Source organism: Pseudophryne corroboree, chromosome 3, assembly GCF_028390025.1.
Source record: "Pseudophryne corroboree isolate aPseCor3 chromosome 3, aPseCor3.hap2, whole genome shotgun sequence".
NCBI lineage: Eukaryota > Metazoa > Chordata > Amphibia > Anura > Myobatrachidae > Pseudophryne > Pseudophryne corroboree.
The window spans coordinates 390114474-390141856 of NC_086446.1; the positions used below are offsets into that span (position 1 = coordinate 390114474).

General features: G+C 45.7%; 1 protein-coding gene across 1 annotated transcript in view; it reads right to left on the reverse strand.

The window, feature by feature from the left end:
• Nucleotides 1–335: 335 nt before the first annotated feature.
• BECN1 (beclin 1) overlaps nucleotides 336–27383 on the reverse strand; it is a 38120-nt gene continuing 11072 nt past the window's right edge. Inside the window, exons 4-12 of the mRNA XM_063960056.1 lie at nucleotides 18963–19021; nucleotides 13523–13613; nucleotides 13292–13428; nucleotides 11824–12018; nucleotides 11175–11321; nucleotides 4631–4780; nucleotides 4445–4505; nucleotides 2095–2237; nucleotides 336–1156 (exon numbers count right to left, since the gene is read on the reverse strand). Coding sequence (XP_063816126.1) covers nucleotides 988–1156; nucleotides 2095–2237; nucleotides 4445–4505; nucleotides 4631–4780; nucleotides 11175–11321; nucleotides 11824–12018; nucleotides 13292–13428; nucleotides 13523–13613; nucleotides 18963–19021 — 1152 coding nt within the window. The 3' untranslated portion in view covers nucleotides 336–987. The remainder of the gene's footprint in view (nucleotides 1157–2094; nucleotides 2238–4444; nucleotides 4506–4630; nucleotides 4781–11174; nucleotides 11322–11823; nucleotides 12019–13291; nucleotides 13429–13522; nucleotides 13614–18962; nucleotides 19022–27383) is intronic.

A 27383-nucleotide genomic window follows, 5' to 3' on the forward strand; every position in this document is an offset into this window, starting at 1 on the left:
GTAGGCGAGGATAAATGGACAGGCCTGTTGCATCCTGGGAGGCCAGAAAGCTATGATTGATTGGTGCCAACCTGTAATCGTAATACCCTTGTTTTTACCAGCTGAAACAATTGAAACTTATTTTTGGTAGTTCAAGCTCTTTAGCAAAGTTAATTACAAAACAGTATACAGTATATACACTTACGTTTGATGTATTGTTTTGCAATGAGCCATAAGTGGAAGGAAAAGTGCTGGTTTGTGTAAATATGCCCATGCCCTTTAAATATATAAAAATACACTATGAAAAAAAACTGTTCAATAATATTTAAATTATAGTTAGAAATGCTACTGACATATTTTTGGTACAATTGCAGAACCCTCTTTATTTCAGTGTGTTACATCATTAGTGCACAGATGCTGGAAATATACATTACAAATAACTTTATTTTCAAACAACTCATTCATTACATTACAAGTCCATTACATTGCTGCAAAAGCCCCAATGTCATCTATTGCTTGAGGTCAAATATAAATACAACTATACAGGAAGTGCCAATAGATCGGTCCCACCCCAGCTTTATCTTGCAGAGGAGGTATGATATAGGCAGCTAGAGGAAAAAATACCCCTATACAAGTGTCTTGGTTGCTACAACATATTCCATTGCATAACTAGAAGTATCAATATACTCTCCCCATTTTCCTGTACATTTGATCAATATATATTTTATATTTTTAACAGTTATCTATGTCCTAAACAAGCTTTAAAGGTGGCTCCGCTTTCTACGTTTCAAAATTACTTGTCCGTTTACACAAATGGCCTCCTGGTCAAGTCACTGGTGTTACAACTGAAAAGGCAAAAAGCTGCATTAGCACCTCTAATGCCAGAGGAGCCAGCCTCAGGCAGCGATAGGGTTCATTACACGTACAGCTATTAGAACCCCCCTCCTCAGTGCCATTGATATCAAACATTGATGACATGTGTGTTGTGGTCCAGCCGCCATTCCCATGTCACTTGTTGTAGAACTGAGAGGAAACCCAAGCCAAACCCCATTTCAGATTGGTCAGCATGAATTTTAGAGCCTTAGTCCACTGTTCCTCAGAGTTAAACTGTGTCTTAATAGAGTAGGATCCACCATTGCCACCGGTGTCTTCAATTTTCCCCTTCTCAACATCCATCCTGAAAGAACGGGTAAGAGAATTAGCATATTGATTTAAAGAATAATTCAAAATGTTAACTCCTAACCATTACCATAATTGTGGGGACATTTTCTAGGAGCAGCATTGTCTTGGCGTTGGAAGAAATATGGCGCCCATAAAGGTGGGCAGGATTTATGCAAGGTGCAACAGATAGCCATGTTGGTCACACCTCCTGCCACAAGCACTACAACGCTTTGGATCATTGATAACGGTAGCAGAGTAAATAAAAGTTTGGCGCTGGGATTTAGAAAGTCGACACTCATAGTAATGTCTTGATGTGGACAGTGGGTGGGGCAAACACCAAATAGGAACCCCTTATGAAGGACCCAATGTCTTCAAGAATCCCCACAGTTAACGTTTATTAGAATGAATTGTGCAACTAGAATATTCTGGTAATAGAGCTGTATAATCAATACAATGACAAATAGAAGTGTAAAGAGCCTCTGTATAAATGCTTTCTGGCTTATTCATTAGGAAGAACACTTGTTTTATGCAATAGCATTTACCCTCATGTGATATTAGCATTTAGCACACAAGCCATAATTTTTACATACTACATAGATAAAGATATCTAATCTTATTAAAGCTGTAATTACTAGGAACATATTCTCATATACAGTATACTATGCACATTACATCATTTACTTCACATGTAAAGTCTGCAGGTTATCACATTTAATATAACAGGTTAAGGCATATGGATAAAAATTATTTGGACCGACTTCATCTATGTACTTTAGGTCACAAAGAGAAGTGTAAGGTCATGTAGTAATCTCTAGATTGTCAAACACCAGTTTATTACAGATAAATGGAAAGAAAAGACTACAATGTAGTAATTGGGCTCAGCATTCATAATTTACTGAAAGATTTCCTTTGTATACATCTGGACATACACAAAAGTGTCAAAATGTCACTAACCTGTAGGGAAGACAGAACCCAGTGTCCCCTCGCTCTACCTCTTCCTTGAATTGCTGCACACAATCCAGGAAAGCTACCATTGCATGGTCAAACTTGTTATCCCAGAAAAATCTTAGCCCACCTGAACAGTACAGTGGAAGCTCCTGGAAGAGAAGACCGAGAATAGACCAAGGAAGACATCCTATTAGTTATTGTGCGTCTCCATTGTGACGTCTTAACCAATCTTGAGGATACTTTATTAACATATAAAAGTACTGATGAAGCATGAATCATTGGACCTGCTAATGGATGATTGTGTTTATTTACTTGCGAGAGAGGCTAAAATGATCAAATAAGTAATGTGCAAGTGGTGCAGCTGGGGTGTGGATCATTGGGTTGACCAGAATTAGGTTGACAGGACCAAAAGCTCAACATGGCAATGGTCGACACCATTTTTTTTTTTTCTTTGGGTATCATTTTCTATGTTAAACCACATGTGACCCCAATTAGTGTTCTGCTTCGCTCGCCATACTTTGGGCAAGGTACCTTGTTCCGCTACCAATGTGCATGCCACAGGTTACTGGGCCTAATTCAGAGTTGATCGCAGCAGCAAATTTGTTAGCAGTTGGGCAAAATCATGTGCAGTGCAGGAGTGGACAGATATAACGTAAATATGGGTGGGGTGTATTCAAACTGATATCTAAATTGCAGTGTAAAAATAAAGCAGCCAGTATTTACCCTGCACAGAAACAATATAACCCACCCAAATCTAACTCTCTCTGCAAATGTTATATCTGCCCCACCTGCAGTGCACATAGGGGGTCATTCCGAGTTGTTCACTCGCTAGCTGTTTTTAGCAGCCGTGCAAACGCTATGCCGCCTCCCACTGGGAGGGTATTTTAGCTTAGCAGAAGTGCGAGTGAAAGGATCGCACAGCGGCTACATAATAATTGTATGCAGTTTCAGAGTAGCTTCAGACCTACTCCGCGCTTGTGATAACTTCAGACTATTCAGTTCCTGTTTTGACGCCATGAACATGCCCTGCGTTCGGCCAGCCACGCCTGCGTTTTTCCTGGCACGCCTGCGTTTTTTCGAACACTCCCTGAAAACGGCCAGTTGACACCCAGAAACGCCCACTTCATGTCAATCACTCTGCGCCCACCAGTGCGACTGAAAAGCTTCGCTAGACCTTGTGTGAAACTACATCGGTCGTTGTGAAAGTACGTCGCGCGTGCGCATTGCGCCGCATACGCAGAAGTGCAGTTTTTTTGCATCATCGCAGCGAACATTTTCAGCTAGCGATCAACTCGGAATGAGCCCCATGGTTTTGCCTAACTGCTAACAAATTTGCTGCTGCGATCAACTCTGAATTACCACCACTGTTCCAAATCGTAGTCCATGAGCTCGGTAAATGATGAAAATGTTGAAAAAGCAAACAGAAAACTTCGACCATATGACCCTGTCGACCTAACACATTCAACCATATTGGGGGGTCATCTAGACCCCGTGCCACTGCACCTACTTATATCCATGAAGACTAGTTGTTATATTCTCTAATTTTTTAATAGTTAAACAGCTTTTATACAAATCACAGGGGTTCAGAATGAATAACCGCTGAACGGGATGCAGGATGCCGGCATCCTGAAGTATGAAATCCCGACAGGGGTGATTACTTTGCTAACCCCTGTCACCTACCTACCCCTTAACCCTCCCTTCCCGCAGCCTAGCCCCCCCCCCCCCCCCCCAGTGATGACTAACCACCCCCCGCAGCCTAACCCTAACCCTCCACCCTTAGTGCCTATATCTAAACACCCCATTCCCCTTCCCCAGTGGTGCGTGACCCTAACACCCCTCCCCTTCCCGTATGCAGCCTAACCCTAACCTCCCACCCGCTGCAGCCAAACCCTACTCCCCCCAGTGTTGGCTAAAGCTAATTTCCCCCCGCACTAACCACAGTTCGGCGGCTATACTTACAATGGTCGGGATCACGGCCGTCAAGAGTTCCGGCGTCGGTATCCTGACCCTTTCAGGATTACAATGTCAGGATTTTGACGGGTGTCAGTATTTTGACAGCAGGAATCTTAACCACATCCCAATCACGGATGTATTTTTACATTTCATTTTTAATTTAGTATCTTTATAAATATACATAAAAATAATACAAACACACTTTTAAAATAAATTACAGCACTGCAATGCAGCACGCATTGCAGTGCTGTAATTTATTTTAAAAGTGTGTTTGTATTATTTTTATGTATATTTATAAAAATACTAAATTAAAAATGAGTCTTTCCTTCTAAGTTAGAACACAGACATATTTATACATACTAAAATTATGTCATAAAGCACAGCTTAATATACAGTTATGTACCTTTGCCTTATCTGTGAGTGATTCCAAGTAAGAATGGTTTCCAAATGGCACCAGTCGGTACCTACATGGTAAATAGAAAGATAAATGTTGGCATACAGAAAATATTTAATAATGATGGCTCTTTTTATCCTGGAGAAGAAGCAGCACAAAAATTATATGGATTAGAGCATCTGGACTATGCCTCACCTTTGGAACTCAAGACCCATTTTGTTGGCCAGGGCATGCAGGAGTAGAACAGTTTGACCCCAAGCTGCATTGATTTCGTTCCACTCCACAGGAACACTGGGTAAACGACCGAGCCGGAAGTTGTTGATTGTGCCAAACTGACCACTATGCCTATAAGAATCAGCAAAAGAAGAGTACAGTTTGCATTCTTAGGGGTATATTCAATTCGTGTCGGATCCTTTCCGACGGAAAGGATCAGACATGTGAGTATTCAATAATCGGCCAAACTCGACAGGTTTGCTCCGTTTCAGACAATGCCAATCCAACTTTTTTTAAAGTTGGATTGACATTCTCGGAAATGGGGCTAAAACCTGTCAGGTTTGTCCGCACTTCCGACTGTACACGTGGATTCTGGAAATCGATGCGTTTTCCGCCAAGTCAGGAACTCCCGACTTGTCGGAAAATGTGAGCCGGCATTGAATAGGTCGGAACCCCTTCCGTCCTAAACAAGTCGGAAACTGCCGTCTTTCCGACAAGACGGCAGTTTCCGACAATAATTGAATACACTCCTTAGAAGCCATGAACCTAGAAGGATGGGCATAAATTTGCTGTTATTTTGTGTCATTTGGCCAGGGTTTGGTTAGTCCTGGTAAGATAAGTGGACACCTCCAATATAAAGCATGTCCTCATTTTATGGTAGAACACTCAAATCAAATCATTTATTTGTAAAAGAAACACATGCAAACAACTATGGACACTGGGCTCTCCTTTCTGAATATTTGAAATAACTAATATTGTGTTCTCCCCATTATTTTCTCTGACGTCCTAGTGGATGCTGGGGACTCCGTAAGGACCATGGGGAATAGACGGGCTCCGCAGGAGACTGGGCACTCTAAAGAAAGATTTAGGACTATCTGGTGTGCACTAGCTCCTCCCCCTATGACCCTCCTCCAAGCCTCAGTTAGATTTCTGTGCCCGGCTGAGCTGGATGCACACTAGGGGCTCTCCTGAGCTCCTAGGAAGAAAGTGTTTGTTAGGTTTTTTATTTTCAGTGAGACCTGCTGGCAACAGGCTCACTGCATCGAGGGACTAAGGGGAGAAGAAGCGAACCTACCTAAGTGGTGGTAGCTTGGGCTTCTTAGGCTACTGGACACCATTAGCTCCAGAGGGATCGAACACAGGACCCGACCTCGTCGTCCGTTCCCGGAGCCGCGCCGCCGTCCCCCTTACAGAGCCAGAAGCAAGAAGGTGGTCCGGAAAATCGGCGGCTGAAGACTTCTGTCTTCTCCAAGGTAGCGCACAGCACTGCAGCTGTGCGCCATTGCTCCTCATGCACACCACACACTTCAGTCACTGATGGGTGCAGGGCGCTGGGCGCCCTGAGCAGCAATACTGACACCTTGGCTGGCAAACTGGCACCATATATAGCCCCAGAGGCTATATAGGTGCTTTTTAACCCCTGCCAGAATCCATAAAAATGCGGGAGAAAGTCCGCGAAAAAGGGGCGGAGCTATCTCCTTCAGCACACTGGCGCCATTTTTCCCTCACAGCTCCGTTGGAGGGAAGCTCCCTGGCTCTCCCCTGCAGTCAAGGGTTAAAAAGAGAGGGGGGGCACAATTTAGGCGCAGTATACAATATATATAGGCAGCTATAAGGGAAAACACTCTTATATGTGATATCCCTGTGATATATAGCGCCCTGGTGTGTGCTGGCATACTCTCCCTCTGTCTCCCCAAAGGGCTTTGTGGGGTCCTGTCCTCTGTCAGAGCATTCCCTGTGTGTGTGCTGTGTGTCGGTACGGCTATGTCGACATGTATGAGGAGGATAATGATGTGGAGGCGGAGCGAATGCCTGTAAATGTGATGTCACCCCCTGCGGGATCGACACCGGTGTGGTTGGACTTATGGAAGGATTACGTGAAAGTGTCAACTCCTTACACAAAAGGTCGACGACACAGAACAGCCGGCTACTCAGCTTGTGCCTGTTCCAGCGTCTCAAATGTCATGGGGGGCTCTAAAAACGCCCGCTACCTCAGATGGCAGAAACAGATGTCGACACGGATACCGACTCCAGTGTCGACGACGATGAGACTAGTGTACCCTCCAAATAGGTCGACCCGTTACATGTTTGAGGCAATGAAAAATGTATTACACATTTATGATAATACCCCAGGTACCACATAAAAGGGTATTATGTTTGGTGAGAGAAAACTACCAGTAGTTTTTCCTGCATCTGAGAAATAAATTGAGGTGTGTGAGGAAGCGTGGTCTTCCCCCGGTAAGAAATTGATAATTTCTAAACGGTAATTGGCAGCGTACCCTTTCCCGCCAGAGGATAGGTCACGTTGGGAAACACCCCATAGGGTAGATACAGCGCTTACACGCTTATCAGAAAAGGTGGCACTACCGTCTCCGGATACGGCCGCCCTGAAGGAACCTGCTGATAAAAAGCAGGGGGTTACCCTGAAAGATATAGTCACACACTCGGGCATTATATTGCGACCAGCCATTGCTTCGGCATGGATGTGCAGTGCTCCCGCTGCGTGGTCAGATTCCCTGTCGGAAAATTACTATGGATAGGGACAATATTTTGCTGACAATAGAGCATATAAAAGACGTGGTCTTATACATGCGTGATGCACAGAGGGATATTTGCCGGCTGGCATCAAAAATAAGCGCTAGGTCCATTGCCGCCAGACGGGGGTTATGGACTCGGCAATGGTCAGGCGATGCCGACTCGAATCGGCACATGGAAGTTTTGCCCTATAAGGGGGTAAAACTGTTTGGGGATGGTCTTTCAGACCTCGTTTCCACAGCTACTGCTGGGAAATCGACTTTTTTGCCACAGGCTACCCCACAACAAAAGAAAGCACCGTATCATCAAGTACAGTCCTTTCGGCCCCAGAAAAGCAAGAGGGCTAGAGGCTCATCCTTTCTGCCGAGAGGCAAAGGTAGAGGAAAAAGCTGCAGCACACAGCTAGTTCCCAAGAGCAGAAGTCCTCCCTGCGTCCGGTAAGTCCAGAGCATGACGCTGGGGCAGCTCAGGCGGACCCGGGTACGGTGGGGGCCCATCTCAGAAATTTCAGCGCCCAGTGTGCTCTCTCACATGGATCCCTGGGTCCTTCAAATAGTATCTCAGGGGTACAGGCTGGAGTTCGAGACGTTCTTCCCCCCGCCGTTTCCTAAAATCTGCCTTACCGGCACCTCCCTCTGCCAGGGAGGCGGTGTTGGTGGCTATTCAACACTATAATCACAACAAGTGATTGTCAAGGTGCCCCTCCTTCAGCAAGGAAGGGGTTACTATTCCACAGTGGTTGTGGTACCGAAACAGAACGGTTCGGCGAGACCCATCTTAAAATACTTGAACTTTTATATCAGAAGATTCAAGTTCAAGATGGAATCGCTCAGGGCGGTTATTACGAGCCTGGACGAGGGGGATTACAGGGTCTCCCTGGACATCAAGGATGCGTACCTGCATGTCCCCATTTACCCTCACCAGGAGTACCTCAGATGTGTGGTACAGGACTGTCACTATCAGTTCCAGACGCTGCCGTTGGAGTTGTCCACAGCACCGAAGGTCTTTACCAAGGTAATGGCCGAGATGATGATACTCCTTCGCAAGAAGGAAGTTTTTATTATCCCGTACTTGGACGATCTCCTGATAAAGGCGAGGTCCAAAGAACAGTTGGTAGTGGGGGTAGCACTCTCTCGGGAAGTGCTACAACAGCACGACTGGATTATCAATATTCCAAAGTCACAGCTGGTCCCGACGACACGTCTTCTGTTCCTGGGAATGATTCTGGACACAGACCAGAAAAGAGTGTTTCTTCCAGTGGAAGCACACGAGTCCTGGAAAAAATGGTAGCTTCGTACGAAGCATAATTCCATTCGGAAGGTTCCACGTGAGGACGTTCCAGTGGGACCTGTGGGACAAATGGTCCGGGTCCCATCTACAGATACAACAGCGGATAACCCTGTCGGCAAGAAACAGGTTGTCGCTGCTGTGGTGGCTGCAGAGGGCTCATCTACTAGAGGGCCGCAGATTCGGAATACAGGACTGGGTCCTGGTGACCACGGAGGCCAGCCTTCGGGGCTGGGGTGCAGTCACACAGGGAAGAAATTTCCAAGGAGATTTCGCTTCACATAAATATTCTGGAGCTAAGGGCCATTTACAATGCCCTATGCCAAGCAAGGCCCCTGCTTCAGAACCAGCCGGTACTGATTCAATCAGACAATATCACGGCGGTCGCCCATGTAAACAGACAGGGCGGCACAAGAAGCAGGATGGCGATGGCAGAAGCCACAAGGATTCTCCGATGGGCGACCTACACCCGGGAGAATGGGGACTTCTTCCAGAAGTTTTCCAAATGCGGGTAAACCGTTGGGAATGACCACGGGTGGACATGATGGCGTCCCGCCTCAACAAAAAGTTGAAAAGATATTGCGCCAGGTCAAGGGACCCTCAGGCGATCGCTGTGGACGCTCTAGTGACACCGTGGGTGTACCAGTCGGTTTATGTGTTTCCTCCTCTACCTCTCATACCCAAGGTACTGAGAATAATAAGAATGCGAGGAGTGAAAACCATACTCGTGGTTCCGGATTGGCCAAGAAGAGCTTGGTACCCGGAACTTCAAGAGATGCTGGCAGAGGACCCTTGGCCTCTGCCGATCAGACAAGATCTGCTGCAGCAGGGACCCTGTCTGTTCCAAGACTTACCGCGGCTGGGTTTGACGGCATGGCGGTTGAACAACGGATCCTAAAGGAAAAGGGTATTCCGGAGGAAGTCATCCCTACCCTGATCAAAGCCAGGAAGGATGTCACCGCAAGACATTATTACCGCATTTGGCGAAATATGTTGCTTGGTGTGAGGCCATGAAGGCCCCGAAGGAGGAATTTCAACTGGGTCGATTCCTACACTTCCTGCAAGCAGGGGTGACGTTGGGCCTCAAATTGGGGTCCATCAAGGTCCAGATTTCGGCTCTGTCGATTTTCTTCCAGAAAGAACTGGCTTCACTGCCTGAAGTTCAGACTTTTGTCAAAGGAGTTCTGCATATTCAGCCTCCTTTTGTGCCCCCAGTGGCACCTTGAGATCTCAATGTGGTTTTGGCATTCCTGAAATCACATTGGTTCGAACCACTTAAGACTGTGGAATTAAAATATCTCACGTGGAAAGTGGTCGTACTGTTGGCCCTGGCTTCGGCCAGGCGGGTTTCAGAATTGGCGGCTTTGTCTTGAAAAAGCCCTTATCTGATTTTCTAGATGGATAGGGCAGAATTGAGGACTCGTCCTCAGTTTCTCCCGAAGGTGGTCTCAGCTTTTCACTTGAACCAACCTATTGTGGTGCCTGCGGCTACTAGGGACTTGGAGGATCCCAAGTTGCTGGACGTAGTCAGGGCCCTGAAAATTTATGTTTCCAGGACGGCTGGAGTCAGAAAAACTGACTCGCTGTTTATCCTGTATGCACCCAACAAGCTGGGTGCTCCTGCTTCTAAGCAGTCTATGGCGCGCTGGATTTGTAGCACTATTCAGCTGGCGCATTCTGCGGTAGGATTACCGCAGCCTAAATCAATAAAAGCCCATTCCACAAGGAAGGTGGGCTCATCTTGGGCGGCTGCCCGAGGGGTCTCGGCTTTACAACTTTGCCGAGCAGCTACTTGGTCAGGGGCAAACACGTTTGATAAATTCTACAAATTTGATTCCCTGGCTGAGGAGGACCTGGAGTTCTCTCATTCGGTGCTGCAGAGTCATCCGCACTCTCCCGCCCGTTTGGGAGCTTTGGTATAATCCCCATGGTCCTTACGGAGTCCCCAGCATCCACTAGGACGTCAGAGAAAATAAGATTTTACTCACCGGTAAATCTATTTCTCGTAGTCCGTAGTGGATGCTGGGCGCCCATCCCAAGTGCGGATTGTCTGCAATACTTGTACATAGTTATTGTTACAAAAATCGGGTTTTGTTGTGAGCCATCTCTTCAGAGGCTCCAATTGTTATCATACTGTTAACCGGGGTTCCTATCACGTGTTATATGGTGTGATTGGTGTGGCTGGTATGAGTCTTACCCGGGATTCAAAATCCTTCCTTATTGTGTCAGCTCTTCCGGGCACAGTTCCTAACTGAGGCTTGGAGGAGGGTCATAGGGGGAGGAGCCAGTGCACACCAGATAGTCCTAAATCTTTCTTTAGAGTGCCCAGTCTCCTGCAGAGCCCGTCTATTCCCCATGGTCCTTACGGAGTCCCCAGCATCCACTACGGACTACGAGAAATAGATTTACCGGTGAGTAAAATCTTATTTTAAACTGATATTTACTGTATATAGCGCCAACAATTCATCAATCCTGCCACAGGGGAGCATATACTCTACATTCCCTATTACACAAGCACATACACACACACCAGCATGCCTTTGGGTGAAAACCTTAACACCTGGAGGACCCCATATAAATATGGGGAGACATGCATAAAAAGACCCTGGTGTGAACCTACCCCATAATGAAAATAAGAATCCACATTTAAAATGACATAAAAGGGCCACATATGCATAACGTACTCTCCGGCACCACAGCTTACCATATATGGAAGGTGGCATTAAAGACATTTGTCTTTTTCAGCTTGTCCAGCTGCAACTGAGCATATCTCATCTGGTTGTCCACACTCTTTAGTTCATCATCCAAATCCAGCTGTTGACGCTTGAACTCACTGTACTCTTTTTGGTATCTTAAGTGAACGAGAGGGGAAAGAAGGGTAACTGCCAGACTTAAATAAATATAACTCCATGGGGCTGATGTAATGATGAATTCAAGCACAGAGCCAAGCATGCGTAGCAGAGTCATACCCTGCTCAGCTGCTCCTCCACTTGCGACTAAAGGGCTCAATTGTGTGATAACAGTGCGTTCGTATGTAAGGCAAGTTCAGGGAAGGAAGGTCAATGGAACTTTGGGTTCTGCACATTTGTGCAAACACATAAATATGCCCCTTTTTCAGATGGATCCTTGGCATCAAAGACAGGACTCGTGTGATACTGATAATGATGCTGACGACTATAAAGCCAAGCATTCAGATAGGTCCCCGTGGGGGAAGGAACTGAATTACATTCAAATCTTTTTCTGCCCCCACATGATTAATGCATAAATCTTGTTCAAAAAGAATGGAAATGTTTAGTATACAAAAGAAGAAAGCTCTTTATAGAGGGCAGTACTAAAGTAAAGATCACACTTACTGAGCCTCCTCCTGCTCTAGCCTCTCTGCCTCCTGTCGGACTTGCTCTATGTCTTGAGCCACCTGCTCTTGGTTTCGCTCTACTTCCTCCAACTCCTGAATCAGCCTTTCTTCATCCTCCGCTAGCTCCTTCAGCTTGGCTTCTAGTTTCTCCTTATCATCTTCATTGATCCTCTCCAGAATCTCCAGGCAGCGTCTAAAAACACAATGTAAACAAGTCCTGCCTCTGATAACATACAGACATAGGGGGCGATTCAAATGTTTTTTTGGGGGCCCCCAAAGTAATGGGCACCCATCAGATCAATTCAATGGTTGCTTTGATCGGGTGGTCATTGCTTTATACGTGCCCACATAGGCAGGGTTTAGCCGCGAATAGCGGCTAATCCCATCTAAAGTCCTGGTTAGGTAAATTTGGGTGCCTAAACCACAGACTTTACATACATTTCTTCTTGCACCTGAGGAAGCCGTGAGAAGAAATGTCACCCTCTCAGCTAATAGGCGTCTAAATGGAGCAACAATTGACTCGTTTGGTTTTACGCCCCCCCCCCCCCCCCCCCCTCTACTGATAGCTGTGGGGGAAAACAATTGAATTGCCCATATAGAGCCTGATTCCAAGTTGCACATAAGCGGAATATGGATCATACTACAGTAAGAAATCGGTGTACGCTCAAGCACTAGATCATGCACAAAGTCCACTAGGGAGCATGGATTGATTTGTCTTAACAGACCTCACTTTTCATGACATGGGCAAATAGGCTGTGATCATATAAATGCACAGAAATGTTTCGTACGCTGGGAGTATCGTGGGCCTGTATGACGGCTTCCATGTTCGTTCACAGCGTGTAGACGAAAAAAGAATTCCTACTTCAGATGAATCTTTTGCACCCAACATGGGATGGGTGCAAGCCCTGAGATTAATGATGACTGATGCAGCTGTAGATGTAAAAACAGGGCAGGATCGGCTTCCACATGCAGACACGCGTATCTTTCGTATTTATATGCGTTGATTCTTCCATTAGCATAAGAAAGCCTGCCGTGGCCGTACGTTAAAGCAGCCATGGATGCTTACGGCTCAGTAGTAGACCTATGATGTGTAAATACCATGTAAGAAAGAAGTGTAGCTCAAGAAGTTTGATCCCAGCAAGCCACCAACAATTCCTATATGAGCTGCATGGATGTCTAAGGGGCAGGGCTGTCAAATATAAAATAGTGTTATACTGTAATAGAGAAATATAGCATATATGAGGTATAGTATACATCAGAATCTGTGTCAGCTACGTCAAAATGTTCTTATGCTAAAAACCCTCTATGGATCATGTGCAATACACATAGGAGAACATGCTCAAATACCTCCCAGTACTTTGCATATGGAAGACCTCACAATATACAAACAAAGATAATGGTAACCAGATATGATGTGGTGTATTTGTTTCCTACTGCTATATATCGCAATGCTCTAGGTCTCATACTTGTAGTTCTGACACTCGTTCTCTGTGATATTCAGCTGGTTATCAAGCTGGTCTAAAAGAGTGTCTGTACACTCCTCACACAGGGGATGGTCCACATCAGTCTGTCCTGACATGATGTCAAAGAGATCTCCAGTCACCTGAAAGACAAAACGGAAAGATTCCGTAGCGGATTGCTTACAGTGTTAAAATCTGAATTCAATTGTAGCAGTAGGCTGATGACTAGTCTGTTACCTTGAGTCTTCTACTTAGATTCTCCATCGTGCCTCCATCAGATGCTTCTCCTATCAATGTGAAGCTGTTTGCACTTTCTGTGGACATCATCCTAAAGCCCAAAGTAGAAGTCATTTATTTATTTATTTAACAGTTTCTTATATAGCGCAGCAAATTCCATTGCGCTTTACAATTGGAAATAACAATGATATAACAAAACTGGGTAATAACAAACAGTCAGAGGTAGGAAGGCCCTGCTGGCAAGCTTACAATCTATAGGAAAATAGGCATGTATACACAAGGAAAAGTGCTATCTATTGCTTAGTTGTCTGCCAGATTGCAAAGGTTCTTGGTGGGCTGTATGATATGGTCATACAGCAATGATGAACCGGGGTCGGGAGGAAGGGAAATTGAAGAATGAGAAGACATGTAGGATATGTGAGGATGTGTGTGCAGAGTGGATGCAATTTGATAGGAAAGTTTATGAAAGTTATGTGGGCGGTAACAGGATATTATCCCCAATTATAAGCATTAGTTTGAGCCAGATACTCCCTAACGAAGAGAACTGATCAACTACTAGGGTGTCTATTCATGAAGCAGTAAAAAGTGTAGAGAAGTGAACCAGCGGAGAAGTTGCCCATGGCAACCAATCAGCTGCTTTGTATAATTTTACAGAATGCACTATTTAAATGTTACCTCAACACTTATTGGTTGCCATGGGCAACTCTTCCACTGGCTCACTACTCCACACTTTTCACTGCTTCATGAATAGACCTTGCAGGGTTTCTATGTATTTTTTATTATGAAAATCTATTACGCTTCCTTATAGTACTGTGGGGCAAATGTATTAACCTGGAAAAGGCATAAGGAAGTGATAAACCAGTGATATGTGCATGGTGATAAAGGCACCAGCCAATCAGCTCCAATATGTAAATTAACAGTTAGGATCTGATTGGTTGGTGTGTTTATCACCTTGCACATATCACTGGTTTATCACTTCCTTATGCCTTCTCCAGGTTAATACATCTGTCCCAAATGTTAGTAAATTCCAAAACACATAACTAGTAGCCTGAACTCCTTTTTGAATGGACAGTGTGAGTTTTAAGCATACTGGGAGGCATAAAAGAATGCCCAGTCTATATTATAGGTGTTATTTCCGAATTTTGTACTTTTGCGAGGAAAAATATGTCATGGTTATGCGAGAACATATGCAACAATAAAAAACAGTCGCATACCCTCCAACATTTTACACACAAACATCGGTACAAATTAGAAAAAGGGGTGTGGCCACAGGTAAAGGGGGCGTGGTCATGTCCCTTTTCCTATACTTTCAATGGAAGTTTGGAGAGCCAAAAATAGGTACAGACCATAAAAAAAAAAAAAAAAAAAAGTACTGTACCTATTAAAAAGGTACAGTTGGAGGGTATGCAGTCTATAGGCCACATGTAATAAATAGGGTGAGATTTTTTTAGGTGTCTAAAAAGAAAATTGCACCAAATCGCACGTTTTTACTAAAAATTACAAATGTTATAGGGTGCGAATTTTAAGGTTAATATGGAATTTGCATGTGATTTTTTGCGGTTTTTAGTAAAGGAAACATGCGATTTTTAGTAATAAAAACATGCAGATTTAAGGTCATGTTTTTATTACTTAGTCAGAAGAATGCACAGATCAGTGAGATCCGTGCATGCTTCTTTCTGTAAAAGTAAAGAAAGCGTTAAAAATATATTAAAAAAACAGAACAAAAAAAACGTGCAGGTCCCCCCCAAAAGCATAACCAGCCTCAGACTCTTTGAGCCGGTCCTGGATGCAAAAATACAGGGAAAAATATTGATTGGGGTTCCCCATATTTAAACAACCAGCACCGGACTCTTGGACCAGTCCTGGTTCCAAAAATACGGGGGGGGGGGGGGGGGGGGGCAATAGAAGTAGGGGGTCCCCTGTATTTTTGAGACCAGCACTGGGCTCCACTAGCCAGGTAGGTGATGTCGCAGCTGGGGGACACTTTTATTTAGGTCCCTTTGGCCAAAGCATCACTCCCCCCAATTAGTCACCCCTGGCCGGGGTTCCCTGGGAAAGTGGGGACCCTTAAATCAAGGGGTCCCCCCTCCAGGCACCCAAGGGCCGGCAGTGAAGCCAGAGGCTGTCCCCCTCCCATCCCTTGGCGGTAGATGGGGAGCTGATAGGCAAAACTGTATAAAAATAAAGAACATTGGCCTTTGTTGTGGAACTACAAGTCCCAGCAAGCCTCTCCCGCTTGCTGGTACTTGGAGAACCACAAGTACCAGCATGCTGGGATATAACGGACCCGCTGGTACCTGTAATTCCACAACAAAAGAAATAACCAAATAAAAAACACAACACACACACACAGTGAAAGTAGGGCCACGTCACAGCGCTCTCCTGGAGCGCACAGCCAATCAGGAGAGCGCTATGACGTGGCCCTCCCCGATTTACTGCCAGGTCCTCTAGTGACAGGAGTCATGGGGGTTTCCCGGCATTCGGGGAAAGGGGATCCATGTGTAAACATGGACCCCCTTTAGTGGCGTAGACCGGGTTTTATTTGCAGTTTTTTTATTTTTTTAACCCACGAATGCCTATATGGAAAGAAGGGGACCGATCTTCACTGGATTATAGGCAAGTATATTGGTTTATTTTTTTTACAGGTACCCCAAGGGTACCGATGGGCTCCGTGGGACTTGGGTATTTTTTTTGGTGTGGAACTACAGGTACCAGCGGGCCCGTTATTCCCCTGCATGCTGGTACTTGTGGTTCTCCAAGTACCAGCAAACGGGGGAGGCTTGCTGGGACTTGTAGTTCCACAACAAATGGCAATTTTTTTATTTTTTTTTACAAAAAATTTGGCTATCAGCCCCCATCCACCGCCCAGGGCTTCGCCCCTGGCCCTTGGGTGCCTGGAGGGGGGACCCCTTGATTTAAGGGGTCCCCACTCCCCCAGCCAGGGGTGACTAGTTGGGCGGAGTGATGCTTTGGCCGCAGGAACCTATATAAAAGTATCCCCCTGGCTGCAGCATCACCTCACTGGCTAGTGGAGCCTGGTGCTGGTTTCAAAAATATGGGGGACCCCTACTTCTTTTGTCGTCTGTATTTTTGGAACCAGGACCGATCCAAGAGTCCGGTGCTGGCTGTTTAAATACGGGGAATCCCCAATCAATTTTTTCCCTGTATTTTTGCAACCAGGACCGGCTCAAAGAGCCCGAGGCGGGTTATGCGTTTGGGGAGACCTGCTCGTCGTTTTTTAAAATATTTTTAACACTTTCTTTACTTTTACAGACAGAAGCATGCACGGATCTCACTGATCTGTGCATGCTTCTCCAAAAATCGCCAGTCTAAACCTGGTTATTATTCTATTATTCTGGCGATTTTTGGTAAGGTTTTGTGTGCAAGCTAAAAAAATTGCATCCTAATACACCTGCGATTTTTGGTATAAGTTCAAAACTTGCGATTTTTATCAAAATAGCAAGCTATTACATTTGCGATTTTCGGAAAACGTGCAAATTTGCGGTAAAAAACGCACGTTTTCCGAAATCGCACCCTATTACATTTAGCCTCATGTGTATATTTAAAGGAAAACATCAAATCATATTCAGCTAGACATGCGTTTGAACCACGGGCTTGGAGACCATGGCCCTCATTCCGAGTTGTTCGCTCGGTAATTTTCTTCGCATCGCAGTGATTTTCCGCTAATTGCGCATGCGCAATGTTCGCACTGCGACTGCGCCAAGTAAATTTGCTAAGAAGTTTGGTAATTTACTCACGGCATAACGAGGTTTTTTCTTCGTTCTGGTGATCGTAATGTGATTGACAGGAAGTGGGTGTTTCTGGGCGGAAACAGGCCGGTTTATGGGTGTGTGTGAAAAAAACGCTGCCGTTTCTGGGAAAAACGCGGGAGTGGCTGGAGAAACGGGGGAGTGTCTGGGCGAACGCTGGGTGTGTTTGTGACGTCAAACCAGGAACGAAACTGACTGAACTGATCGCAGTGGCAGAGTAAGTGTCGAGCTACTCAGAAACTGCTAAGAAATTTCTATTCGCAATTTTGAGAATCTTTCGTTCGCAATTTTGCTAAGCTAAGATTCACTCCCAGTAGGCGGCGGCTTAGCGTGTGCAATGCTGATAAAAGCAGCTTGCGAGCGAACAACTTGGAATGAGGGCCCATCATCACAGAACATCATCAAGCTATCGTTGCTGACACACCACAGGCATGAGCAATGGTAAAAAGAAAACTGTCAGGAGTAGATATTAAAGTCACCAGCCAATTTACATGAAATTAACTTATAATAAAATCAAAACATATCACAATGAAATGGCATGTGGAGGAGGTAAGGAAACAAACACAAATAAGGAAATGGAGAGAAGGGGAGGTGATAATGGCCCATAACAAGAAGAATTATTGAGTAGGACTGTGGAGACCCATGAGGGACTGAGACCATCTGTCCTACAATTTATGAAATTTAGGAAGGAGTTGCAGCTAGTGTAAACATACCGCTCACAGTCAATAGCATCATTAACAAGCACCCGCCATTTATAAATATCTGGTGGATCCGAAGCACCCCATGAGCAAACAATAACTTTGGCTAAAGTGGACAAGCTACCCTTTGCATGTCATACTGAAGATACAGCTTTTGTCTCCATATTGGAGACATATTCAGTAAACAGTTGGAGTGCGGAATGATTACCAGCCATAGGCTCAGCTCAATCCAACCAAGGCTAATTATTGCCTCTAGTTACTGTGCTGTCCAAGTCTAATTGGAACATCCAGTCTTTTGCCAGGTACACGCTATACAACATTTTAAACGAATTTCCCGATAATGACCATTCGTTACAGTATTACAAATTCTTAAAATCGTCAGTGGGTATGCACTATATCGCTAGTGATGCACGCTCCAGCGGGTCACTAGAGACGCCCTCTGTACATGCAACTCACTTTCAAAAATGTCACTTAGGAGTAAATTGTGTAGTGTGTACACTACCAATGACGAATGATGGCTGAAACCCCACAATTTGGGGGTGTTGAACGACTCACTTATATCGTTTGTAAAATCGTGCAGTGTGTACGCACAATATCGTTTGTCCGGGAGTTCCAGGGAAATCGTGAGTGACATTGTAGTGTTTGCATGCCGTCTAGTGTGTGCCCAGCATTAGGATTTTGTGTTGAAACAAACTGGGGTGGGGGTCAATTGTTGTAATTACCGTGAGAATGAAGAAGTGCCAAACTGAGCAATTACATTTCCCGACCTCCCATTAATTATAGCGCTTATCACGCCCAAATAGAATGGGTTTAGTTCTGTATAGCGGCTAAACCAGACTAAAGTACTGTCCGCAATGCGAAAAGTGACATTTGGGTGCCCGAACAGGACAATTTTCTCACATTTCTGCACGCCACCTCAAAAGGCAAAACAACTGAATTGCCCCTATAATGCCACTGTATGGAAGGTTTTACCTGGCAGGAGGGATTAATCGTCTAGAAACTCCATCCAGCCTGTTCTCCATAAAGGTTTCCTGTTAATATTAATAATAATGTCAAAGTCATACAAAATAAAAACATGTAAAACACATGTAGTGGTAAGCTGGCTGCAAAAATCTTTTGTGAAATTAGTTCACAATATCACAATTTCTTGAATATGGCAAATACTCTGATTATGTTGTGAACTAAATAGGCACATTTTATAATTACACGCAACTTTTCATTAGAGAAAAAAAACCGCATTGGGTAGTACCAAAGCAATCTCTAAGGGTGAGAACACTCAATGTAAGCAGTGTGCAGCACCTTCCTTTGTGGAGTTTCTCAGCCCAAGTCTCCAAACCACAGCCACAGTCCGGAGTGGTGAACAAACACTGTATGAGCAGTCCTAAGAAGACACTCCAGGGAATTTTAACTGAAATGCTCCCAGCAGGCATTAAGTATATGGGCAGGAGCTACAGATGTGTTCAGAATTTAATGTCTGCACTCCTACAGCACACACATACCACAAAGAATTCTCAGTGACCCCCAATTGGAAGCCTAAGAAATAAATATAAAACCCCACAAAATATACGTTATGGTAAGAACTTACCGTTGATAACAGTATTTCTCCTAAGTCCACAGGATAACATTGGGGATATGATGAAGAGACAGCGGATTTGCACCAATCGGTCAAAGCTTTTCGGCCTCCCAGCATGCAACAGGCCCGTCCATATATCCCTGCCTCCTGGCTCAGGCAAATCAGTTGTATTCCAAAGCTCTAGGCAGGAGCATCATAGACAGCCCTACTCAGGCGAGAAGAACACACATACACCCCCTCCCGTACAAGAAGGAAGAGGTTAGTGAGTAAAATGATCCTCAAATCAGGTGCGTCTTAGGAGAAGTACCGTTATCAACGGTAAGTTCTTACCATAACGTATATTTCTCCGGCAGGGTCCACAGGTTATCCACAGGATAACATTGGGATTTCCCAAAGCAATTTAGTGGTGGGGACGCTCCGGATTGGACAGGAGATCCTTCGCCCGAATTCAGCATCATGAGAGGCAAAGGTATCCATGGCATAATGTCTAATGAATGTGTAAATGGAAGACCATGTGGCTGCCTTACATATCTGTTCTGCTGAAGCACCATGTTGTGCTGCCCATGATGGACCTACCTTAGGAGTAGAGTGAGCAGAGATATTAGCCGGAACAGGAAGATCAGCTTGAGAATGGGTTTCTGAAATAGTCATCTGAAGCCACCTTGCCAGTGTCTGCTTATCAGCAGGCCATCCTCTCTTGTGAAATCCGTAGAGAATGAATAGAGAATCTGTCTTTCTGATGGCACTGGTACGATCCACGTAGATCCGTAAGGCATGGACCACGTCCAGCGATGCATCTCCCACAGAAAGACCAGGTACCTGGAAAGCAGGGACTACAATTTCTTCATTAAGGTGAAATTTAGACACCACCTTGGGAAGATACCCAGATCTAGTTCTGAGAACTGCTTTATCTGAATAAAATAAAAAAATATCAGAAATGGGGGAACGACATGACAATGCCCCTAAATCTGATACTCTTCTAGCTGACGGCATGGCCAGTAGAAAGAGAACTTTAGCTGTCAACCATTTAAGATCCACTTTATTAAGTGGTTAAAATGGTGCAACTTGAAGGCACTGTAGGAGGTACAAAAGGATGTTGAATGCGCAGCATTCCCTAGAAAAAAGTACCCACGTCATGTAAGTTGGCAATTTTCTTTTGGAACCATACAGCCAATGCTGACACTTGCACTCTCAAGGAAGCCACCTTCAAACCTTTATCCATTCCTGCCTGAAGGAATGCTAAGACCCTGGAAACTCTGAAAGATTTAGGGTGAAATTTTCTGTTCACTGCACCAATGAATATAGGTTTGCCATATTCGGTGATAAATGCGAGCTGAGGAAGGTTTCCTTGCTCTGAGCATTGTTTGAATTACCTGTTATGAGAATCCTCTTGACTTCAGGATAGAGGTTGCAAGAGACACGACGTCAAAAATAGTCGATCCAGAGGTTTGTGATAGCAAGGACCCTGCATCAGTAGATCTGGACGTTGAGGGAGCAGGAGTGGGGCATCCATCGACATTCTCTGCAGATCTGTGTACCAATGCCTTCTGGGCCAAGCCGAAGCTATTAGTATCATGGCACCCTTTCCTTGCTTTACCACCCTGGGTAATAGGGTGATTGGATTAAACACATAAGCCAGATGAAAGTCCCATCTCACTGACAGGGCATCCACAAAGATCGCTCTGGGATCCTTTGTTCTTGACCCGTATGCGAGAACTTTGTTGTTCTGACGGGTCGCCATGAGATCCCTCTCTGGCAACCCCAACTTGTCTACTAGGGTCTGGAAAACCTCCGGGTGTAGAACCCATTCGCTTGCCTGAATGGTGTGTCGACTGAGAAAATCCGCTTCCCAGTTTAGGACTCCCAGAACGAACACTGCGGACAAGGCTAGATGATTAAATTCTTGCCACTTTAGTATGTGACTTACCTCATTTATCGCTTTTTGGCTGCGAGGTCGTCCCTGATGGTTGAGGTACGCTGCTGCCGTCGCATTGTCCGAGCGGATCTGAACTGGTTTTCCCCGAAGAATGTCCTTTGCCTGAATCATTGCCATGTATATGGCCCGAAGTTCCAATATATTTATTGGCAGGCAACCTTCTTCCTGGTCCATTTCCCATGGAAAAACAACCTTCCTGACACTGCTCCCCAGTCCTGGAGACTGGGAAATTCTGACAACAGATGCCAATCTGATATCCAAAAGGGTCTCCCCTTGACCAGATGGGATGACTGTAGCAACCAGGCTAATGACCTTCTTACTTCTATTGTAAGAACCATAGTCTGAGTTTTTATCATCTGATGTAACCCATTCCATTTGGCAAGAATCAGATGCTGCAGAGGCCTCGAGTGGAACTGTGCATTAACGTTGATACCATCAATCCCATCACATGCATTGCTGTGTGAATGGATACCTTTTGACTGTGTAGCAAGTCCAGAATCCTTGAGTGAATCTTGGATATCTTGTTCAGAGGTAAGATTACTCTCTGAAGACTTGAATCCAGTACAGACCCCAAGCGAGTCATCCGCTGTGATGGAACCAGAGACGATTTTGCCCAATTTATGAACCACCCGTGCCTTTGCAGACACGTTATTATTGTCTGGTCCAGATGACATAGGAGCAATTCCTGCGACTGTGCCATGATTAAAAGATCATCGAGGTATGGAAATATTCTTATCCCCTGCTGGCGGAGATAAGCTGCCATTACCACCATAATCTTGGTAAATATTCTGGGAGCTGTGGCTAACCCAAAAGGTCGGACCTGAAACTGAAAATGCTGTTGGAGAATAGCGAACCTGAGAAAGCACTGATGGGACAGTGCTATAGGAAAATGTAGGTAAGCATCCTGTATATCCAGGGATACCATATAAAACCCCTGTTCCATGGCCAAAATGATGGAACGTAAAGTTTACATATGAAACCCAGGTTGCCAATGTATTTGTTCAGCAATTTGAGATTGAGAATGGGCCAAAATGACCCATTGGATTTCTGAACTAGAAACAGGTTGAAGTAAAAACCCTGTCTTCGTTGTGCATGAGGAACTGGAATGACTACTCCGGACTGAAGCAATTTTTGAACTGCCTCTTGCAAAGCCCAGGCCTTCGTCTCTACCCAAGACGGGCTGGTACAAAACAACCTTCGAGGAGAGTGCTTCTTGAAGGCAAAAGCATAACCTAGAGATACCGCTTTCTGCACCCAGGCATCTGTTGTAGACTGCTGTCAGATCTGTGCAAACTGAAGAAGTCGGCCCCCCATCCTGGGATCCCCCAGGTGGAGACCGGCACCATCAGGCTGAAGGCTTATTATTGGTTTTACCACCCGGTCCTCTGGTAGCCCAATGCTTTTTAGGCTTACCAGACTTGTTGTATTGGGACTGCCTGCCATCACTTTTTCCTTTAGCTTTTCCTTGAGACCGAAAGGGCTGAAAAGCCAGAACTTTAGGTTTGAAATTGTATGTGGAAGGAAACTTTACCTTCTTGGAGTCTGCTTCTGACTCCAAAATATCCGTCAATTCTTTACCAAAAAGAATATCTCCAGAAAAGGGTAACGATTCCAAAACCTTCTTAGATTCTGAATCAGCTTTCGACGTACATAGCCAAACTGCTCTGCGAGCAGCGATAGTTGAAACTGATGCCCTGGAGGCAATAGTACCCATATCCAATGCTGCTTCTTCCAAGAACATTGCAGCCTGTTTTATTTGAGCTATATGGAATTTTTGCTCTCTAGATGCTATTGAAAAATCCCCGTCCAATGCATCAGCCCAGGCAGTCACTGCCTTTGCCATCCAAGCTGAAGCCATGGCTGGCCTTATGACTGCCCCAGACAGGGGAAAAAATGGATTTTTGAAAACCATCCACTCTCCTACCCGTGACATAATTTAATGATGTTGAAGGCAAAGGTAATGTAGATTTTCGCACTAATTGAATCACATGCATATCTACTTTAGGAGCCACCTCCCTTTATAAACAAGCCCCATCTGGAAGAGGATAATTGGAATTCCATTTGTTAGGCATTCTAAACTTCTTATTGGGCGTAGCCCAAGTCTCTTCCATGGTTTCAGTCAGCTGATCTGACCCTGGAAACTCAGTCTTAACTGTTTTGGGACGTTTAAACCAAGGTGCCTTGGTTTTTAACACAGGCTCTGCTGAATCCTCTAAGGAAATAATGGCTTTCATTGCTTTAATTAACTCAGCTATATCCACTGAGCCGAGACCTTCCTCCTCCTCTTCGTATGCTGAAGAAGAGTTTATTGAGCCTTCATCCTCCGATGAATCCTTATCTGAAACATGTGTAGCCTGTGAGGATGAAAATTTACTTACCACTGGCTTATCAGCCCGTTTCTTTTAAGAGGCAGCTGCTGGAAGGGATAAACCGCAGGTGGGAAGCTGCATGTAAGGCTTAATCGTGTAACCTATCCCTGGTACAGGAGTTGGAGGAATTATCCGTTCAGCTATACTGGACAAAGTCTGTGCAAACATAGCCCAAGGTGGATCAACCTGCACCTGAATCTGCCTTGTATTTTTCAAGAGACCCTGGTGAAAACAAACAATTTGCATACAAACCATCCTGAATTAGATCCTGAGAGGTTAACACAGCTTTGCAAGACAGACATGATATGAGTGTTGGTGTTGCTGTTACTGTATCTTCCTCACCTTTGCAGCTCTTAGACATGATTATATATATATATATATATATATATATATATATATATATATATATATATATATATGTATGTATGTATGTATGTATGTATGTATGTATGTATGTATGTATGTATGTATGTATATATATATATATATATATATATATATATATAAACACTTCCACGGTGTACTACACAATTTGTGACTGTAATCACTTTAAGCTTTTTAAAGTGACCTACAATCCGACCCTACCATGCACCAGCATGGAGGATCGGAATAGGACAAAACTGACAGAATACATAGTAAAGTCAGCAATCACACTAGCAGTCAGTCACATGTTATACATTAGTATAATAAGCAATATGAGCACATTATCAACTACAACTACATTTCAAGTATGTAGGAGAACATATTACTGAATCATGTTTAAACAGATATACAGTATTCAGAGGCATAGCGAAAGAAACAACAGTAATAGTATACAGACTCGTATGCAACAGGCACTTATCTAACTATTCGTACTTAAAAAGGTAGATAGAGACTTAGTGCTGTATTACCCGTACTCAGAGTGGGATATAGCGAGACTCACCTCGCTTCCAGGACCGATCAATACGTTAGCGAATGCCGAGTGGATCCAGACGCTACTAGTGTACACTGCCGCTCCATGAACCTATAGTGAACACAGACGCACCCGTCATACAGCCGCCTATGCTGCGACTGAGTCCCCTTCATGTACAGCATCTGAGACGGAAGTGGGAAACAGTTCATGGCGGGAGACTCGGAGGAAACTGGTCGTGAACTGGGGGGAGGGGCGACCAGCAGAGCGTCCGACTCCCCACTGCTGACATCAACCTTAGGGATCGCTGCCTCATACTATTCCTGGAGCCTCTGATCCCTAAGGCCTAGCGCTGGTGCACCAGAGGTGACAGCCGCGTCAGCGACTGTTTGGTAGTCTCCTCCCAAAACAGTGTGGCTGTGTCCGTATTCCCCTTCTAAGCGGAACAGATGCCTTACCTTCTCCCCGTGCTCCGGCCACAGCATGGTAACGTCTGCTGGACCTGCTAGTATATCCAACACAGATGCCAGCCAAAACAGCACTGTACTCGTGGGTAAGCATCGTCGCGACCCGGCGGAGAGTTGTTGGTGCGACTCTTTCTAAAGGTACATATAAGATACTATTTTTTCTTGAGTGATCTCTTTAAAAAGTAAGACTATAAAAATAAAATAAGAAAGCTTAGGGCTGCTAAAAACCAGCAGCCCTCTGACCATGGTCCGGCTCCTGCCGCACCAAACAAAAAAATGATTTGCCTGAGCCAGGAGGCAGGAATATATGGACGGACCCGTTGCATCTGTTAGGCCGAAAAGCTTTGACCGATTGGTGCAAATCCGCTGTCGCTTCATCATATCCCCAATGTTATCCTGTGGATAAACTGTGGACCCTGCCAGAGAAATGCTATATTTTGAATTATAGCATATTTGATGAATAATGATTTCACAAAATAAGTTCCGCAAACCTTTACTAGTAGCATTGCTGACATTAAAACTGCAGTGGTAAATATACCAGCAGGAAAATATCAAAGATATTGTGAATGAAAAGCATTATTGCATCTTCCATTTACTGTATACAGTATTTCAAACCAGAAGTTTCAACTAGTGAAGCCAATTACAGAATCCCTGATGTTTTAAAGTCCCCAAAATACAATGATTATAATAACTAAATACCAGGTTTTACAGGATTCGAAACACAATGTAGACTGGGCTGGGACCTCTCAGTTCTGGTCGCATTATTCGGTCCTCTCAGGTTCTCCCAGCTGCACATGGAATAGATGGGAGTCCCATGGTGCACTTGCTTTCAGACTATCAGTGACTGAGAGCTGTCACATCACAGGACTCCAACTCTTCTCCTGCAGCTGAGCCTCGAAGAGTACCAGTCAATGCCCTCTCTGCCCACCACTGAGTGAGTAAGGCAATTGAAAGGGAAGGTAGGAGAGGCATGCCATAGGGGGGGGGGGGGGGGGGGGGGCGAGAGAGAAGGAAGCAGGGGGGATATAAGGTGGTACACATGGAAGAATAGCATGGAGGACAGGAGGGGGTAGATGGATAAAGAAGGGAGGCTGGCAGAGAGGGCAAGGGGGTATGATGTGTAGCTGAGACTATACGATGGACATCAGTATGTACTCACGCAGTAGGACCTTAGAAAATGGGCAGAATAGGGGGGCGTAGCCTAACAGCCAGTGAGGAACGACGTGTTGTCTGAGGGCTCCTGCCACAAAAGCCTTTTAAAGTGCATAATCTCCCCCCAACCACGCTCCAATCCCCTATTACTGATCCCCCCGTCCCCATCTGCTGGAGAGCACTGACCGCGGAGCCGGGAGAGGCTCTAGGCCTCTCTGCGGGTTGCGGCCTGCCTCCCCCACACAGACCGGGACCTCCAGTGTCGGACCCGCCCGCCGAGTACAGCACGGATCCCGCCGGCCCGCCTGCTCCCCTCCGGGACCCAGCGACCTCTGCACTGACCCCCGCTACACTGCCTTCTCCCTCCTGCCCCGGCCCCTCGCAGCCGACACGGCTCTCCCCGCCCCTGGAGCCGGACGGACGCCCGCCATCTTGGACCCGGCGGCCCTCCACTCTGCACCGTCTCCCAGGGCCGCACTTCAGAGAGTACTGCAGGGGGTGAGCGGCCCTGCTTACAGGGGGAGCCGAGGGATGTGCATCCACTCCTCGCTGTGAATAGCAGCAGGACCCTGCGGCCTAGACTGGAGACATCAGCGGAGGGAGGTAGGCCTCGCGGTATTAAACTGGTGCCCCCAGCACCCCCCAGACATTGACCTCCGGCCCACAATACCCTACTCAGCGGGCACCACTAAGAAGCGCTCTCGGGGGGGTGTAGCTAAGCTGCCGAGCAGGCCGGGCGCAGCTTGCGGGAGCTCCTCTAGAAGACGCTGCAGCGGACCCGGCGGTGGAGTTTTCCATGACGAGGGGGATTGCCGCAGCTCCCCCCCCCCCCTTCCGTTTCTACTCCTACCCACTGCCTGGCAGCACCGAGCTGCGGGACATCCGGCCTGCCGTGACATCCGACTGAGGCTCTGTCGTACTGCGCTGACCCCGCAACGCCGCATCCAGGGCCAGCCGCCCCCGCGGCACCCACACTGTCCATAACAGAGAGGGCCCTACTGCAGCCG